Source organism: Ceratotherium simum, chromosome 3 (genome assembly GCF_057802395.1).
Source record: "Ceratotherium simum simum isolate JZ-2026a chromosome 3, ASM5780239v1, whole genome shotgun sequence".
In the NCBI taxonomy this organism is placed as follows: Eukaryota; Metazoa; Chordata; class Mammalia; order Perissodactyla; family Rhinocerotidae; genus Ceratotherium; species Ceratotherium simum.
In genome coordinates this window covers 70,103,831-70,120,951 of record NC_141902.1, presented here as the reverse complement: position 1 = coordinate 70,120,951, position 17,121 = coordinate 70,103,831, and the positions used below count along the sequence as shown (strand labels likewise).

At 38.6% G+C, this 17,121-nt stretch overlaps 2 protein-coding genes across 5 annotated transcripts in view; both read left to right on the top strand.

Annotated features, from left to right (window-relative positions):
• The window catches only part of IREB2 (iron responsive element binding protein 2), a 48,421-nt gene extending 45,115 nt beyond the window's left edge, over positions 1-3,306 (top strand). Inside the window, exon 22 of the mRNA XM_004421867.3 lies at positions 366-3,306. Within this exon, the coding sequence (XP_004421924.1) occupies positions 366-476 (111 nt within the window). The 3' untranslated portion in view covers positions 477-3,306. The remainder of the gene's footprint in view (positions 1-365) is intronic.
• Positions 3,307-6,687: 3,381 nt separating this feature from the next.
• The window catches only part of HYKK (hydroxylysine kinase), a 31,343-nt gene continuing 20,909 nt past the window's right edge, over positions 6,688-17,121 (top strand). Inside the window, exons 1-4 of one of the 4 annotated variants that reach the window (XM_087428766.1) lie at positions 6,688-6,996; positions 9,355-9,779; positions 10,836-11,204; positions 12,267-12,406. In XM_087428766.1, coding sequence (XP_087284892.1) covers positions 9,626-9,779; positions 10,836-11,204; positions 12,267-12,406 — 663 coding nt within the window. In that variant the 5' untranslated portion in view covers positions 6,688-6,996; positions 9,355-9,625. Of the gene's footprint in view, positions 6,997-9,354; positions 9,780-10,835; positions 11,205-12,266; positions 12,407-17,121 lie in introns of those variants that run through there. The other 3 variants (XM_087428768.1, XM_014780971.2, XM_087428767.1) reach the window with 3 other exon arrangements.

Here is a 17,121-nt window from a genome sequence, read left to right as displayed (position 1 = left end):
ACAACTAAGAAAAAAACGAAAAAGTGTAGTGGATATTATATGCAATGAATATTTAATGTAAAATGAACATGAGTCGTGAGTTTAACTTCTTAAGTCAAAATCTAAATCATCTGATTTAGTGTTCTAGGTGATAGAATACTTGTCATTTAGATTTTAGGGATGAAAATATCTGTTTTTCTACTTAGCTATGAAGCCCATGGTTAGGTATCTCAGGTGTTTTTCAAGCAGGAGAAAGGTTTCTCAGACAGAATACAGAATATGTATAGTTATATTCAAGTGTAGTCATTATATATGAAGACAAATGGTCGTAACGCTAAGTAACACTTTAAAGATTTTATCACTCATAGATTTTTTTTTGTTTCAAGACAAGCACTGGAAAAGTATTCAGCGTGATTGCTTCGTTTGAAAATGATGTGGAAATAACATTATACAAACATGGAGGATTATTAAACTTTGTGGCACGAAAATTCTCATAGTATCTATTCACCATGGATACCTTTCATAACTGGTAACTGCAAACAAAGCCTTGTGTGCTGGACCCAGGAATCCTTACCATGGAGCTGAAGATAGTCCCCATATGCTCACTTATCTCATCCATGGGTGTAAATGATTATGAATCAATGTAGTGACTGAAATGAAATCTTCTTGATTTTAAATAATATACGAATGGTGCTATTAACATTGCTAAAATCAACGTGTGAAGTGTGTTGTGGACGAGACCTGTAAGTATGGGGGGGCGATATTTTATCAGACCATTTTGTAAATAAAGGCAGAATTTGAATTTGTGTTGAAGATTCTTATATGAATAACCTTCCTGAGGTCATTTGTTTAGTTTTGCACCTATAAAACTGTATACTACTGTTTGTTGGTTTAAGAGTAGCAGATTGAAATATAGGAAGCCAGATTAGACTCTGAAATTGTATAAGTTCGAATCTGATTTATAAATGGGCTTTCAGATATATTAATTCCTTTTCAGCATTGAGCTGGACATAGTTGGCATTCTTAGTTTGTAAGCCAGAGTTATCCTCAGTCTCAGTCTAACTGCAAAGGATAGAACCTGCCCCAGACACGATCATTCTCTCCAATCCAGCCAAGGTTTCCTCCACATCTGAAGATGGACTGCCTATTACAGAATACAACTGATTGTGTAGCACCATGTATTAGCAGTGGAAATATGTATCACATATGCAGCCCTTAATTGTTCAGTAATTTGCTGCTGTGACCCTCTGGCAAGCCTCAGATGACATTATGTTAATTGGATTAGATTACTTGGCTCACCTTATGTGATACTATAACCTGATATTTTAGGTATCATTAACCAAAATTCCAAACTCATTTATAGTTCCTAAATAAAACTTATTTAATCATTAATCACTAAAGTGATTTCCTCTAGACTTTTATCCACCCTAAATTATGTGGTTCCTCATCCCTAAGCTTTTTTTAAACGTTGGTTATTTCTTAATTATTTAAATAGATTTCCTGTCATTTTGAATCATTTTACCTAGGATGCATGATTCAATTAATTTCATGTTTTTGTTTTAACCAAAGCTGACCATCAGGATAAAACACTTAAATTGTTACTGTCTCAGTAGCATATTTTCTCTATATGCATATCTATTTACCACATCAAATGTTCTGTCAACAAGAAGTTTGGCAACTTTTAAGAAAAAGGTTGGATAATTAATTCCAGAAAGACCTATATCTTGTTGTTTTTAATTAAGAAATTAAACTTAGCAGGCAAAAGGTTAATTGTAGTGATTTTTTTCCTCACATGGAGATCTTCATATGACCTAGTTAAGTTACTGCAATTCAGAATTAGCTCACATTGCACAGAATAAAGAATTGTTTTAAGCTAAAATGCTGAAACTACCAAACCAGTGGGTGAAGACCACTGAGAACTTTGCACATAATCAATTATACAATCTTTTGAAAATATTCTGCAAATATGTGCTTAGACAATTAGATGGATTCGAGTTTGACAAAATGATTTCCCTTTAAATTTTTTATAAATATTTTCTTTGGTACTTTCAAATCATATTGTGTTTTTTGATATTTTATTATGCTGTGTATCTGTCAGTGCATGTGTTTTTAATTTACATGAAACCATGAGTTAGGGATGGAGAATTTACAAGTTGAATGTTAAAGTACCGGTTATATGCTTCGAAGAAATGATAATTCCAGACTGTGTGCATGTGGGAAACATCTGTATTATTTTTAAATCATACTATAACATGTAGCCTATTGGCCGAGGCGTGGGCATCATCATAAACAGCTGATCCAGGAGATGAAGATGCTAAAGCTAGCTAGCTATGAATTAAGCATTTACGTTTCCGGTCTACCTAGTCCAAGCAAATTTTGTGTTTCAGGAACAAAATCAAGGTTCTCTTAATCTCTTGCTTATATACAATGATCCAAAAAGCTTGATAAGCATGGCTGTCAACTGGGAAGGAGAGTCATGGATTATGTCCTAGTGTGTACCTTATAATTCTGCCTCTAGCCGAATTCTGTGTTTACAGTAATGTAGCATCTGTTGGTTTTTATTATTTTACTTTCTCCTTTGTTGACTATATCTTGGTAATTTTGTGTTTAAAAAACACACAAATATAGTGGAAAGGAAGTATAATAGGCACATGAGAGAAGCAAATCAGTGTTGTGAATTTAAAGTACAACTTTTATCCTTTAAAAAACACTATGTTAATACCATTGCCATATTTCATGCCTTGAGTTTTGCTACTGCTATAAAATGAAACCAGTGAAAATGTCATCCAGCCACTGAATTGCCATTGCCTGAATTGCCAGGACCTAAATCAGAGTCATAATTGTTTGCATATATGGTAATGGTGTTGTGTGCATTCGCCTTTTCAGTGATGAGTGACAGGATGAGGAGAAATTATTTGACTGACATCTTTCTATGGTTGAATTAAGACACCTTTCTTTTGCCTTTAGGTTTAGGAAAAGGTACTAAGATACTGGATGCTGACTCTCTCTTAGTTTGATTTGGAGTAATAAAAGAGAGGGGAAGGAGATGGACTTAGGCTTCTTCAGTGGCTTTTCCCCCTGAAGTGTGATAGTGCTGATGTTTCTATCAATTTTACACATAATGTGTGACTATGAAACCATATATCTCACTTAAGTAACTATAAATCATTGTCTATTATTTAAAGCCAACAAAACAGTGTAACAGTTTTAAGTTCAATAATATTAAGTATTGTATAGAAATATATTGGAGGCAAAGTTCCTTGATGACAATTGTGTATGTTATTGATGCTGTAAATTATTTTTAATAAAGAAAATTGTATTATCACATATTTGACTCGATATAAAATATTTTGTGGTAATTAAAAATAAAACATCATAACTTAAAAAGAAATAGGATGCCATCCAGAAATTTCTCTTCAAACATGTTATCTAAATGTTCAGACATTAGTTATTCCCATTATAACTGCCAAAATGTGGACCGTGATCATTCTCATCCCTATATCAGTTACTTTCTGTTCTAGGGCCAATGAGAATGAAAACCAAGATAAAAGTTTGCAATAGGGATAGCCTTGAGGAAACAATAAGTAAAGCTGAACTCAATTCAAGGGTTGTTTGAACAGGTACTTAGATTCATGGAATCACATTTTAGAGTTGAAACGACTGTGCTCTCACCCAAAGCAGGATCCCTTGTACAAATAGTATCTAACTGGGCAACCTTTTCTTGAGCATTCAAGAGATGGAGACTGTCTGCTGTGCTCCCCTTCTGGCAACCCATCCTGTTGACTGAAGTTTTGATGGGTAAATAGACTTTATTTCAAGCTGAAGTCTACCTCCTTGTAGTTTATACCTACTGATTCTGGTTCTCCCTAATTTGTCTATGCCTCTTAAAGCACTTTGATACAACTAAACATTAAATACATATTTAATGAATAAGTTGGACCCTCCACAAGTTGCACATAACCTCTAGATCTTTTATTAGGGAAGTAATTTATGTTCAAGTGAGCATTTAGGACTGAATTGGAGGTCTCATGCTGTTAGTTGTATATTACAGGAGGAAATGGTCCTTTGTTGATGATGCAGGATGGAGGTGCTATGTTTTCATGAATGTCTATGCTTTAGGACCAGAGGGAGAGGTGCCACGTCCTTCCTCTGCTGGCTATTCATTAGTGCTCCTGTGAAGCAAGTCACCTGGAGCTGGGAGCCAGGACCACGGCCTCCTCTCTACAGTAATGTTTTATAAATATAGACAACTGCCCAATAATCTAAAAATACCTGCCCTTTCTCCCTAAATAGCAACCTAAATGAGTGATTAAAGTTTATTAAAATTTGATGTTCATAAACCAAAACTGATACATTATTAAGAGTTTTCTAAGGATTCCAATTTGATATTGTAAGAAGTTTGTATTACAAAGGCTAATACCAACACAGGCACATGCTGATAGTTTGAATACCCAGAGTTTTTGAGGAAACTGAGTGCATCATCAGTTGCATTTTGTTAGCTTATTTTAATTATAAATTAGCTTTAGCTTATTTGTTTTGATTTGATGTGAATTGTTTGGCTGATAAGTTTTCCAAAATATCAGGCTGTAAAGCTTGTATTTAGTATTCAAAAATGGAACAGCTATTGCAAAAGCAGATGTATGTGTAATCCCCACAAAATCTGTATAATGACAATTGTGTTGTCACTGAATTTTGTGTTCTCACGATGTTGGCACTGAATTTTGAGCATTTTAACCAATACATAGTTAAAGGAAATATAAAACTACTGGGTATTATGTCTTATAGGACTTTTATAATAGAAAATCATGTCTATATCACTCTGTACATCTTTTTGTTTCATTCCAGTGTTTGATCACTGAGCTCTTTGAGAGCCACTACTTTAGTGTCCCAGTGGCCAGGTGGAGAAGAAGAAAATTATATTAATACAACAATGACATGACATTTCTTGTCTATCAGATTGGTGGAGCTTTTTTCATTATCATGATATGCAATATTGACCTTATTGAGGAAAACATGATTTGGCAGCATGTATTAGGATCCTTAGAAATGTTCGTTCTCTTCGACCCAATAATATGACTGAGCAGTGGATCTTAAAGACATAACTTAAAATGTACAAAAGATTTATGTAGGAGGATATTCTTAAAGTCAAAGAAATGCTCATTTAAAGTGAAAAGGGCAAGTTACAAAATACAGTATTTCTAAAGAAGGTGCAGTGAGTGGAAAGAGGCATTCCAAAGGAGGCAGCTGTGGATCTTATATCCCTGTCCCAATTCTCACCACAATTTCCAGATTCAGTCTTCATTCCCATTCCCTCATACCAAGAAGAGTAGGAAAAAACAACAACACAGAGCAATAGAGGTGGACTAGCAAGAGGGTAGAGAGAATTCAGGAGCTGCCTGAGGACAGCTGACAGGACCGATAGGAATCAGATTCTGGTTACAGAAAATCCAAATCAAAGTTGGTCTTTGACAACCTAAAGGAATGAGATATTAAGAATGTCGCCCTGAGGCTGTAAAAAAGCCCCACTACTTGGAGATTAGAAGTGCAACAGATAACAGTATCTAAAGTGGGGAAAGAGGCCATCCCTCAAGAGGTGGTTGATAGAGGTTTGGGAAACATCCAAGCCCATCAATCAAGGGGACTAGATAACCGGCGTGCACTATATCCGTACAGGAGAAAAAAAAAAAAAAAAAAACACTGGGGGCAGGGTGGGGGTGGTATGTGCATTGACAAAAATAAAATAGACCATGTTGTAGACATGAGTGGATGGGTGTCTAAAGCTCTCCAGTTGAGAGATTGCTCTGACCTATCTGGGAAGTTCTGCTTGGCTGCGGAAGTGCATCAGTCTAGTGCCCCTGACAAAATCACCCAACTAACCTTGCTGTTATACCGTGATTCCCAGGCAGCCTCCTGAAAATCATGTGGTTTCTGCACTTTCCTGCGGAGAGAGAATCTACTGACTGCACTACCTAAATAAGAATTCTGACCCAATTACTAGCTCTATTTCTCACTGTAAGTGAATCACTCATCACACCAAACATAAATGTGGTCACCTCAGCCCCCCGGGAAACCTTTTGGGGCGGCCTTCACGCCCCCTTTACATCTATTATATTGAATGTAATAGTTTGGGAGGCGAGTAGACGGTCGGTGCCGCGGCAAAAGCTTAAAGCTAGAAGTTGTGACCAGGTTTGGTTGAGGCTCTGTGCCCCCTAGACTTAAGTTTCCTCATCAGTACAAGGAGCGTGTGGACCTATTCGATAAATAAGACAATTTCACATTCTAACCTTCCAGTATCCGATGAGAGCTAGGTCTGGTGCAGAATGCAGCCAGGCCAGACTCCCAGGACCTCCAATCAGAAATCTTGCAGTTCCTGGGGCCAGGATGGGCTCGAGTCCAGCTCTGGCCGCGCTTGTGAAGCTGGCCTCCGGGATACGTGCCTCCAGCAGGAGGGGGAAGGAAGCCGAGGAAGGAAAAAAGAGGACGCGAGTCTACCCGGACACCTAGAATCCCGAGAGAAATGGTCCAGGAAGCCTCCACGGCTACGTGGACTGGGCGGAACTACGACGTGCCACTCACGAGCCGAAAGTCTGCTAAATGGTTACTCTCCAAGGAGCAGAGCGGAACCTCGAACAGCCCATTAGAAACAACTATTCCAGTTATGTGGAAAGGCAGCCGGATTCTGACCAGGGTGACCACCGAGAGAAGGCGGGGCAGGTTTGCAGGAAGCCAATCAGAAACCGGATCCCTGAATTTCTGTTCGCAACCTCCTGCGCAGGCCCGGCGCGGGACGGGGAAAAGTCCCGTCCTCCGACCGAGCCTCGCCTACCAGTAGTCTGCGCTGACTGGCGGCGGCGGGGAGGGGCTCGAGGAGCCAATCAGAAGTCAGGGATTGCAGGCTGGAGGAGGGGCGGACCTGGGCGCCGCGGGTCCGGTGCCACCTTCCAGCGCAAGCGCTGGGCTGTGGCGGGGCTTGTGGGCTGCTGAAGAGCGGAATCCACCTCAGGACGGTCGTTGCAGGTGAGCCAGGTGGGGAAAGCAGAGGCTAGCCCCAGGTCCCCTGGGGGGGCCGTCCCCGAGAGCATGGAGGCTCGTGCTAGGCTGGGGCCAGGAGTCGTGTGCCTGGGACTCCCTCAGTCCCTGCTGCACCTCAGACTCGCTGCGTGCGTGATGGGCCAGTCACCCTCCTTTCGGGACCTCACCTGTAACCCAGAAGGGCTGGGCTGAGATTCCAGAATTGGAGCGTGGCACGCAAGAAACCATCCGGTCCAACCCTCCCGACACCTGTGTGGAGAACCTTGCAGAGGGAAGATGCGACGCCTGTCACTCGGGGCCAGGTGTCTGGTGGGAACAATTTCTGAGGCTCCACTGGACCTCACTAACGTAATATCTCTGTGAACCCAACTCGTGTGCCCTCCTCCTCCCTTATTTTCCCGCCTCTTAGGTCAGCAACCCCTCTGCAGCCCGCTCGCCCACCACTCTCCCCCTCACTCAGCAGGAAGACCCTCTGAGCACCCAGTAATGCATTGTTGTTGTCTTTGAAAAACTACAGATTGTAATTTCCCTGCCTTTCTGTTTCCTGATCCCCTTTGAGGGTAAACGGTCCCATGAGCCTGTGGAGTGAAGGCAACCCTCTTTCATTAGTTCCAGCGATGTTTAATAAGCCACTGGGCTGGGTGCTGGGGATACAGAGATTTACTGGGTATAATCCCTGTTCTCCAACCTTGGAAGTACATAGCAGAAGAAACTGCGGGAGAAGGGTAGATTTGGAAGACACGCTAAAGTAGAGTTTACCAGACTTTGTAACACTTTCGGAGTGAGGGAGAGGAAAAAATCAAGAATGACTCCTGTTTGTTTGGAACACCTTGTGCAAAGTGCAAAGTTGAAGGTCCAGCCCCTGTGGTTGTAGGACAGAGATTGTAAGATTCTGGCGTAAACCCTGGAGTTGAAACATGTGCTTCCTGAGGGCTTTCTCAGGAACTAAGTAAAACACTGTTGGCAGGAAATATGGATTAACTACCTATCAGATTTGAATTCCCTTCCTCACCCCCTCCCCAGACACAAGAGACATTTGGTTAAGATAGACTTCTCTGATAAACACATTTGTTTCTTTGTACTTATTTACTTTCAGGAGCTGACCTGATCTGTGTCACTAATTCCATAATTTGGAATCCTTGTATACAAAGAAAAAAGGCAAATTTAAGCTCAAAAAGAGAGGCCTTTAGAAGCATAGAATGTTAGATCTAGAAGGGACTTTCAGGAGTGATCTAGTGCAGCTCCCTTTTAGAGAAGATGTAACTAGTCCAGTTTCAGAGGCTAGGTAGCAGAGTTATAACTAAAATATGTCTTATTTCTCCCAGCACAGCAACTTTTTTTTCCTCCAATTTTTTTTTATTGTGGTAAAATACTCTTAACCAGCACAACTTTTTATTAGATCAGGCTGTCCTTGATGGCTAGAGCTGTCAACATTGCTTTACACTGCTTTGGAAAACAGGGCTCTTCAAGCAGAGGCTTAACAAGCGCCATTCAAGGATGTTATAGGAACATTTTCTAGACTGGACGAGAGATTGGCCTTCACCAATTGCCTCTAAGTTTCCTTCCAACTTTTAGAACTTATAATTCATATTAAATTCAGGATTATTCTGACATCCTTAACGCTTTAGGAGATGAAAAATTACTCCACGATTTCATCTTGTACTTAAAGCTTCAGTTCATATTACATTCTGAATACTGGGCTTAACACCAGTTTATAAACCCCCAGAACGAATGTTAAAATTCTATGTGAAGTCAAGCCCAAATACAGTGTGACAGGATATGTTGGTTCCCAGAAATTTCAGGTACAAAGATTGTTTTGAAACCTCATTCAGGCTTTGTGACAATATCTTTAGTGAACAAAATATGAATGAGTTAATTTGCTTCTGAAAGCAAATGCTCTGGTGAGAAAGTAAACATGAGAAATGATTGTCAACAATGCAATAACTATAACAGCTGGTGGAAACTGACCAGTGGCATGAGGGGCTATGCAGGTTTAGAGGTGGGAGAAATCACTTGGAGTAAGAGGATCAGGGAAGGCGGGGAGGAGGAGGGGAGTGGCATCTGAGGGTTATACTCATTAGCACTTGAGTCATCAGGCTATAGTCTTGGGGCTGATGCAGGGAAGGGGTCATATAGGAGAGCTCTAGTGTACATCCCTGAATTTTATCTCCTTCTCCTCAGTGAAGTAATTTGGGCTTTGGCTGTCATAGATCTGAAGTGATTAGACATTAACAGGCATATGGTCTGATTTGGGAGCTCTGAGAAGGTCCTAAAACCCCACCTCCACCTCCTTGTCCTAGCCAATCTCTCACAAGGGCTGACTTTTTTTTTTTTTTTTTTTAGGTAAAATTTACATTCACTGAGATTCGCAGATCTTATGCTTACTTCAGTTTTAAGTCAAGTTTTGACAAATTTATACACCCTTGTAACCAAAACCTAGTCAAGATATAGAATATTTTCCTCCCAGAAAGTTCCCTCATGCCCCCTCCCTGCCAGAAGCAACAGCTGTTCTGATTTCTCTCAAGAGCTAACTGTTCATGAGATTCTTTTTATGTGACACTACATCCCTTGAACAGCAATCAAAATTGTACCGTGAAATGCAACCCACCCCAAGATGTTATCAGTTATTTACAATTTAGTATGCAGGAAAGATTGGCATAAAACTATTTTGGGAAAAGAGGGAGGTGAGATTGCAAGGACCTTAAATATTTGGTTCCTGAAGGATGTTCAGAAGCCCTGCATTGCCGGATGCTCTGGAAATAGGCCAGGTATGTGTAACAGAGGGTGGCATTACCAAGGGGAAGAAAACAGTCTCCCCACCCCCGTCTATACTCAATAACTCAATTCAAATCCATCTTCTCAAGAATACCTTTCCTTAGGCTGTAGTAATCTCTCTCCTCTCTGAATTTCTATCATAGTTTTGATAGATATTAATTTCATATGTCATAAACTCAGATGTAACTTTATTTTTTGTAACTGACCTTAATTTTTATTCCAAGCCTTTATTCCTCTTAGCAATAGAAAACCTATTCTTTACAATTTAAGGTAACCTCAGTCACTTCAGTGTTAATTCAGTCTTTTCAAATTTATACTTAATTCAGGATTTTCTTTGGCATTCTATCAGTTTATTATTTACTGCCTTATAACTTGTTTTGAACAGATTTTAAGTTTTTTATTGTTTAGGATATCTGTGGCTGAGTTAACTTCTCAGATGTTACAGAGCCCTCTAAGCTCATCTTCATATTTCCCACAGTGCCCTACAGGATGCTGTGCACATCAGTCCACACTTTTATAGTTGAAGTTTGCATGATAAGCTTATAATTTAATAAAACTTGTGGATAAAAAAGTAAGATCACTGTATTTGAATTTGTATTTTAACCCGAAATTGATGGTAATGTAGTCAAAAGGACATAATCATAGATTAGGAGTCTAGAGAGCTGAGTTCTTACTGTAACTTGGTATGTAACTTTGGGCAAGGCACTTAACCTCTCAGGTCCTAAATTTCCCCTGTAAATAAAGTTGATGGCGGGAGACTGGGGGCCAAATTGGTCTAGGTGATACCAGGGTGCTTTCCTGATCTGTATTCTGTCCCTGGAAACATACCTTCAGTTTGGGAAGAGAGTTTAGAAATAATTTACAGTATACGGATTTTTATTCACCTGCCAAAACATCTACTTCTTTATCCCATTTACTGATTTTTTTTTAACTTTATGAGTGAAAATTAATAATCAAAGGAAATACAGAATCAGTGTTGAGAAACATTACTGGCCTGTCTTAAGAAAAACCATTTAAATAAATATATTCATTATATGTCCCCTTTCTAGTTTGTTTGTTTCCCCTAGACATAATGTCAAGTGGAGATGATCAGCAATCACGGGCTTTTGCCAAACCCACTTTCAGTGAGGTACAAGCCTCTGCATTAGTGGAATCAGTATTTGGGTTAAAAGTTTCCAAGATCCAGCCACTTCCTAGCTATGATGACCAAAACTTTCATGTGTGCATTCCAAGAACCGAAGACGCTACCGATGGCCCAACTGAATATGTCCTCAAAATAAACAACACTGAGGCTAGCAAAACTCCAGACCTGATTGAAGTGCAGAGTCACATCATCATGTTTCTGAGAGCGGCTGGATTTCCGACAGCCTCTGTGTGTCGTACTAAAGGAGACGACATAACCTCTCTCGTGTCCGTAGGTAAGAGACCACCAACTCGCTGGTCGTCACCTGTCCACGTACATTATTGCATTTTGGCTACAGGTAGAAATATCAAGAACAGGTCCGTAGTTCCAAGTGTAGACGTGGTTATTTTTTCAGCGGCTGGGAGAAGCCACGGTATCACCAAAGTGGAGACTGGGGCTCTGATTCAGAAGTGGTTAGAGCTGGGATCTGGTGTAACGCTTCTGTTTGGAAAGGACCTGGTAGAGGAGTAACTAAGGGGACAGGTAGAAATTAGGGGAACTTTTTTTTAAGCAGAAAAATAAATTTTTTTTTTTGTTAGATCAGCTGTATATTTTGGTGCTGTGGTATAGTAGAAAGAACACAGAACTAGGAATCAGGAATTTTAGATGCTAGCTCTGTCATTCTTGTATATGTGACCTTGGGCATACCACTTACATTCCTAAGTGTTTGTGTTCTCATCTGTGAGACTTGGTCGCTTTCACCTCTAAATGCTAAGATGTACCTAATAGGATTCTCTAAGCAGCAGCCTGAAATCAAGTCCTTGGATTTTTTAAAGGTTTGAAATCTTGATTCTTTTTCTCTCTAAATTGTTCACCCATTCTTTCTTAATTTGCATTGCTCGAAACAGCTGAGGCCCGTTACAGTCCCTGAGAAATAGTTATTTTCCTGTGTTGCAAACAGGCTGTTCCTCAGTTTGCCCTGAAGAAACCTGTTATTCTGAAAGAGTCATTTCTTTACATCACACTTTCCTCAACTGTAAACTTATAGAATAGTGTTTTAGGCATTCATTTACCAGAGTAGGTAAGTTATGTTTAGAGTTAAGGCTTGCAGAGTTAGGGTTATAATGTTGTTGGTATATAAACAGCTAGTTCCAAGGTTCTAAGATTTGTCTCTTCTACCTGCTTGCTCGATCCACTCAGCCCTGCCTGAGGGAATCCTGCTGACTTGTTTTAGGTTAGCACATTTTTTCTCTTGTTTTGTAATTTCTGTTATTCTTTGTAATAATGATTGCAAAGGCAGAATGGCCTCTATCTTTTTCAAGAATAGTTGACAGGATATATCATTCCATCCTTCTAGGCAGTGGCTCTGAAATCAAAAGCTACTTGGTAAGGCTGCTGACTTACCTCCCAGGAAGACCTATAGCTGAGATTCCCATCAGCCCCCAGCTATTATATGAAATTGGAAGGCTAGCTGCCAAATTGGATAAGACACTGGAGGTAAGATTTGGGGCTTTATTTTGTTTATAAGAGGTGTTTTTTTTGTTTGGTTTTGATTTATTTTATTTTTTAAATAAACCCAGGATCTTTTTATGTATGGTGCTTCCTCAGGTGTGTTATCAGGGAAACAGGGTCCTAGATGCATGAATTTTTATGACAAAAGGCTTCTTCCCAGGTCTGTTCTTTACTGGTATATTGGTACGATTACCTACATTTTTAGAAATTCATGATATCCTTATGCTACTCACTGAAAACAGTCTGTATTCACAAGTTATAACCTGAAGTTTTCATCCAGATAAGGTATAATCAGCCAGAGTATGTATTAAAAAAGCAAATGTATTAAAATGACTGGTGTTCATTTGTGAACAACCAATAGGTCAAAGAAGAAATTAAAAGAGAAATAAAAAATACCTTGAGACAAAGGAAAATGGAAATATAATGGACAAAAATTTGTGGGATGCAGCAAAAGCAGTTCTAAGAGGAAAGTTTGTAGAGATAAATGCCTACCTCAAGAAAAAAGAAAAGTCTCGGGCTGGGCTCGTGGCTTAGCAGTTAAGTGCATGCGCTCTGCTGCTGGCAGCCTGGGTTCAGATCCCGGGCGCGCACCGACGCACCGCTTCTCTGGCCATGCTGAGGCCGCGTCCCACATACAGCAACTAGAAGGATGTGCAGCTATGACATACAATTATCTACTGAGGCTTGGGGGGAAAATAAATAAATAAAATCTTTAAAAAAAAAAAAAAAGTCTCAAATAAATAACTTCAGTCTATACCTCAAGGAACTAGAAAAAGAACAGTTGAAGCCCAAAGTTGGCAGAAGGAGGGAAATAACAAAGATTAGAGCAGAAATAAATGAAATAGAGACTAAAAAGACAATAGAGAAGATCAATGAAACTAAGAGTTGGTTCTTTGAAAACATAAACAAAATTGACAAGCTTTTAGGTAGACTCACCAAGAAAAAAAGAGAGAAGACTCAAATAAATAAAATTGGAAATAAAAGAAGAGATGTTACAAATGATACCACAGAAATAAAAAGGATCATAACAGACTACTATGAACAATTATACTCCAACAAATTGGACAAGAAATGAATAGAAGAAATGGATAAATTACTAGAAATATATAACCTATAAGGACTGAATCATGATGAGATAGAAAGACTGAACAGACCAATTACTAATAAGAATATTGAATCAGTAATCAAAAACCTCCCAACAAGCAAAAGTCTAGGACTAGGTGGCTTCACCGGTGAATTCTACCAAACATTCAAAGAATTGATACCAATCTTTCTCAAACTCTTCCAAACAATAGTAACTCTTCCAAATTCATTTTATGAGGCCAGAATTACCCTGATACCAAAACCAGACAAGGATGGGGCCAGCCCCGTAGCCTGGTGGTTAAGTTCAGTGCGCTCTGCTTTGGCAGCCTGGGTTCACGGGTTCGGATCCCAGGCCCAGACCTACACCACTTGTCAGCCATGCTGTGGCGGCGACCCAAGTACGAAATAGAGGAAGATTGGCACAGATGTTAGTTCAGGGCTAATCTTCCTCAAGCAAAAAAAAATAATAAAAAAAAATAAAGGAGGATTCACAATGGATAACAAAAAAAAAAAAAAAACAAAACTAGACAAGGATGCCATGAGAAAAGGAAATTATAGGCCAATATCCCTGATGAACACAGATGCAAAAGTCCTCAACAAAATATTAGCAAACCGAATTCAACAATGCATTAAAAGGATCATACACCATGATCGAGTGAGATTATTCCAGGGATGCAAGAATAGTTCAACGTGCACAAATCGATCAACTTATACACCACATTAACAAAATGAAGGATAAAAATCATATGATCATCTCAATAGATGCAGAAAAATCATTTGACAAAATTCAACATCTACTTATGATAAAAACACTCAACAAAGTAGGTATAAAGGGAACATACTTCAACATAACAAAGGCCATATATGACCAGCTCACAGCTAACATCATACTTAATGGTGAAAAGCTGAAAAAGCCTTTCCTCTAAGATCAGGAACAAGACAAGGATACCCACTCTCACCACTTTTATTCAATATAGTATTGGAAGTCCTAGCCAGAGCAATTATGGAAGAAAAAGAAATAAAAGGCATGCAAATTGGAATGGGAGAAGTAAAACTGTCACTATTTGCAGATGACATGATACTACGTGTAGAAAACCCTAAAAACTTCATCGGAAAACTGTTAGAACTAATAAACAAATTCAGTGAGTTTCAGGATACAAAATCAACATGCAAAAATCTATTGCATTTCTATACACTAATAACAAACTATAAGAAAGCGAAATAAAGAAAACAATCCCATTTACAATTACATCAAAAAGAATAAAATACCTAGGAATAAGTTTAACCAAGGAGGTGGAAGACTTATATATTGAAAACAACAAGACAATTAATGAAAGAAGTTGAAGAAGACACAAATACCTGGAAGATATTCCATGCTCATGGATTGGAAGGATCAATACTGTTAAAATGTCCATGCTACCCAAAGCAATCTCCAGCTTCATTTCAATCCCTATCAAAATTCCAATGGCATTTTTCAAAAAAAAATAGAACAAATAATCCTAAAATTTGTATGGAACCACAAAAAACCCTGAATAGTGAAAGGAATCTTGAGAAAGAAGAACAAAGCTGGAGGCATCACACTCCCGGATTTCAAACCGTATTACAAAGCTATAGTAATTAAAACAGTAAGGTATTGGCATAAAAACAGACACATAGATCAATGGAACAGATTAGAGAGCCCAGAAATAAACCCACATATATATGGTCAATTAATTTACAACAAAGGAGGCAAGAATATACAATGGGGAAAGGGCAGTCTCTTCAATAAATAGTGTTGGGAAAACTGGACAGCCACTTGTAAAAGAATGAAACTTAACTGCTATCTTACACCATACACAAAAATTAACTCTAAATGGATTAAAGACTTGAATGTAAGATCTGTAACCATAAAACTCCTAGAAGAAAACATAGGAAGTAAGCTCCTTGACATTGGTTGTGGCGATGATTTTTTTAATCTGACACCAAAAGCAAAAGCAACAAAAGCAAAAATAAATAAGTGGGACTACATCATACTAAAAGGCTTCTGCACAGCAAAGGAAACCATCAACAAAATGAAAAGGCAACCTACTGAATGGGAGAAAATATTTGCAAATCGTATATCTGATAAGGGGCTAATATCCAAAATACATAAAGAACTCATACAACTCAACAGCAAAAAACCAAACGGTACAATTAAAAATTGGCGGAAGATCTGAATAGACATTTTCCAAAGAAGACATACAGATGGCCAACAGGTCCATGAAAAGATGCTCAACATCACTAATCATCAGGGAAATGCAAATCAAAACCACAATGAGATATCACCTCACACCTGTGAGAATGGCTATTATCAAAGACAAGAAATAACAAGTGTTGGCAAGGATGTGGAGAAAAGGGAACCCTTGTGCACTGTGGGTGGGAATGTAAATTGGTGCAACCACTATGGAAAACAGTATGGAGGTTCCTCAGAAAATTAAAAATATAACTACTGTATGATCCAGCAATTCTCTTCTAGGTTTTTAACTGAAGAAAACAAAAATACTAACTCAAAAAGATATATGCACCAGAGCAGCATTATTTACAATAGCCAAGTTATGGAAACAACCTAAGTGTCCATCAATGGATGAATAGTTAAAGAAGATGTGGGATGTGGTGTATATGTATATTGTTATACATATACATATACATGTTATATATATACATATATATTGTGTGTGTGTATGTATATATATATATATATATATATATATACACACAATGGAATATTCAGCCATAAAAAAGAATGAAAGCTTTTTATTCTATTTTATTTTATTTTTATTGAGGTAACATTGTTTTATAACATTATATAAATTTCAGGTGTACATCATTGTAGTTCGATGTCTTAGATTACATCCAATTCACCATCCAAAGACTAATTACCATCCATCACCATACACATGTGCCAGTCACCGCTTTCACCCTCCTCCCTCCCCTGTTCCCGTCTGGTAACCCCAGTCTAATCTCTGTATCTATGTGTCTGTTTGTTGTTTTTTTTAGCTTCTATTTATGGGTGAGATCATACGTTATTTGATTTTCTCTCTCTAACTTATTTTGCTTAGCATAATACCCTCAAGGTCCATCCATGTTGTCGCAAATGGCAAGATTTCCTCTTCTTTTATGGCTGAGTAGTATTCCATTGTGTATATATACCACATCTTCTTTATCCATTCATTCCTTGATGGGCATTTAGGTTGTTTCCAAGTCTTGGCTATGGTGAATAATGCTGCAGTGAACACAGGGGTGCATATATCTTTATGCATTCATGTTTTCATGTTCTTTGGATAAATACCTAGCAGTGGAATAGTTGGATCGTTTGGTAGTTCTATTCTTAATTTTGGGGGAAATCTCCATACTGTTTTCCATAGTGGCTGCACCAGTTTGCATTCCCACCAGCAGTGCATGAGAGTTCCCTTTTCTCCACATTCTCTCCAACGCTTGTTATTTCTTATCTTGTTAATTATAGCCATTTTGATGGGTGTGAGGTGGTATCTCATTGTAGTTTTGATTTGCATTTCCCTAATAATTAGTGATGTTGAACATCTTTTCATGTGCCTGTTGGCCATCTGTATATCTTCTTTGGAGAAATGTCTGTTCGGATC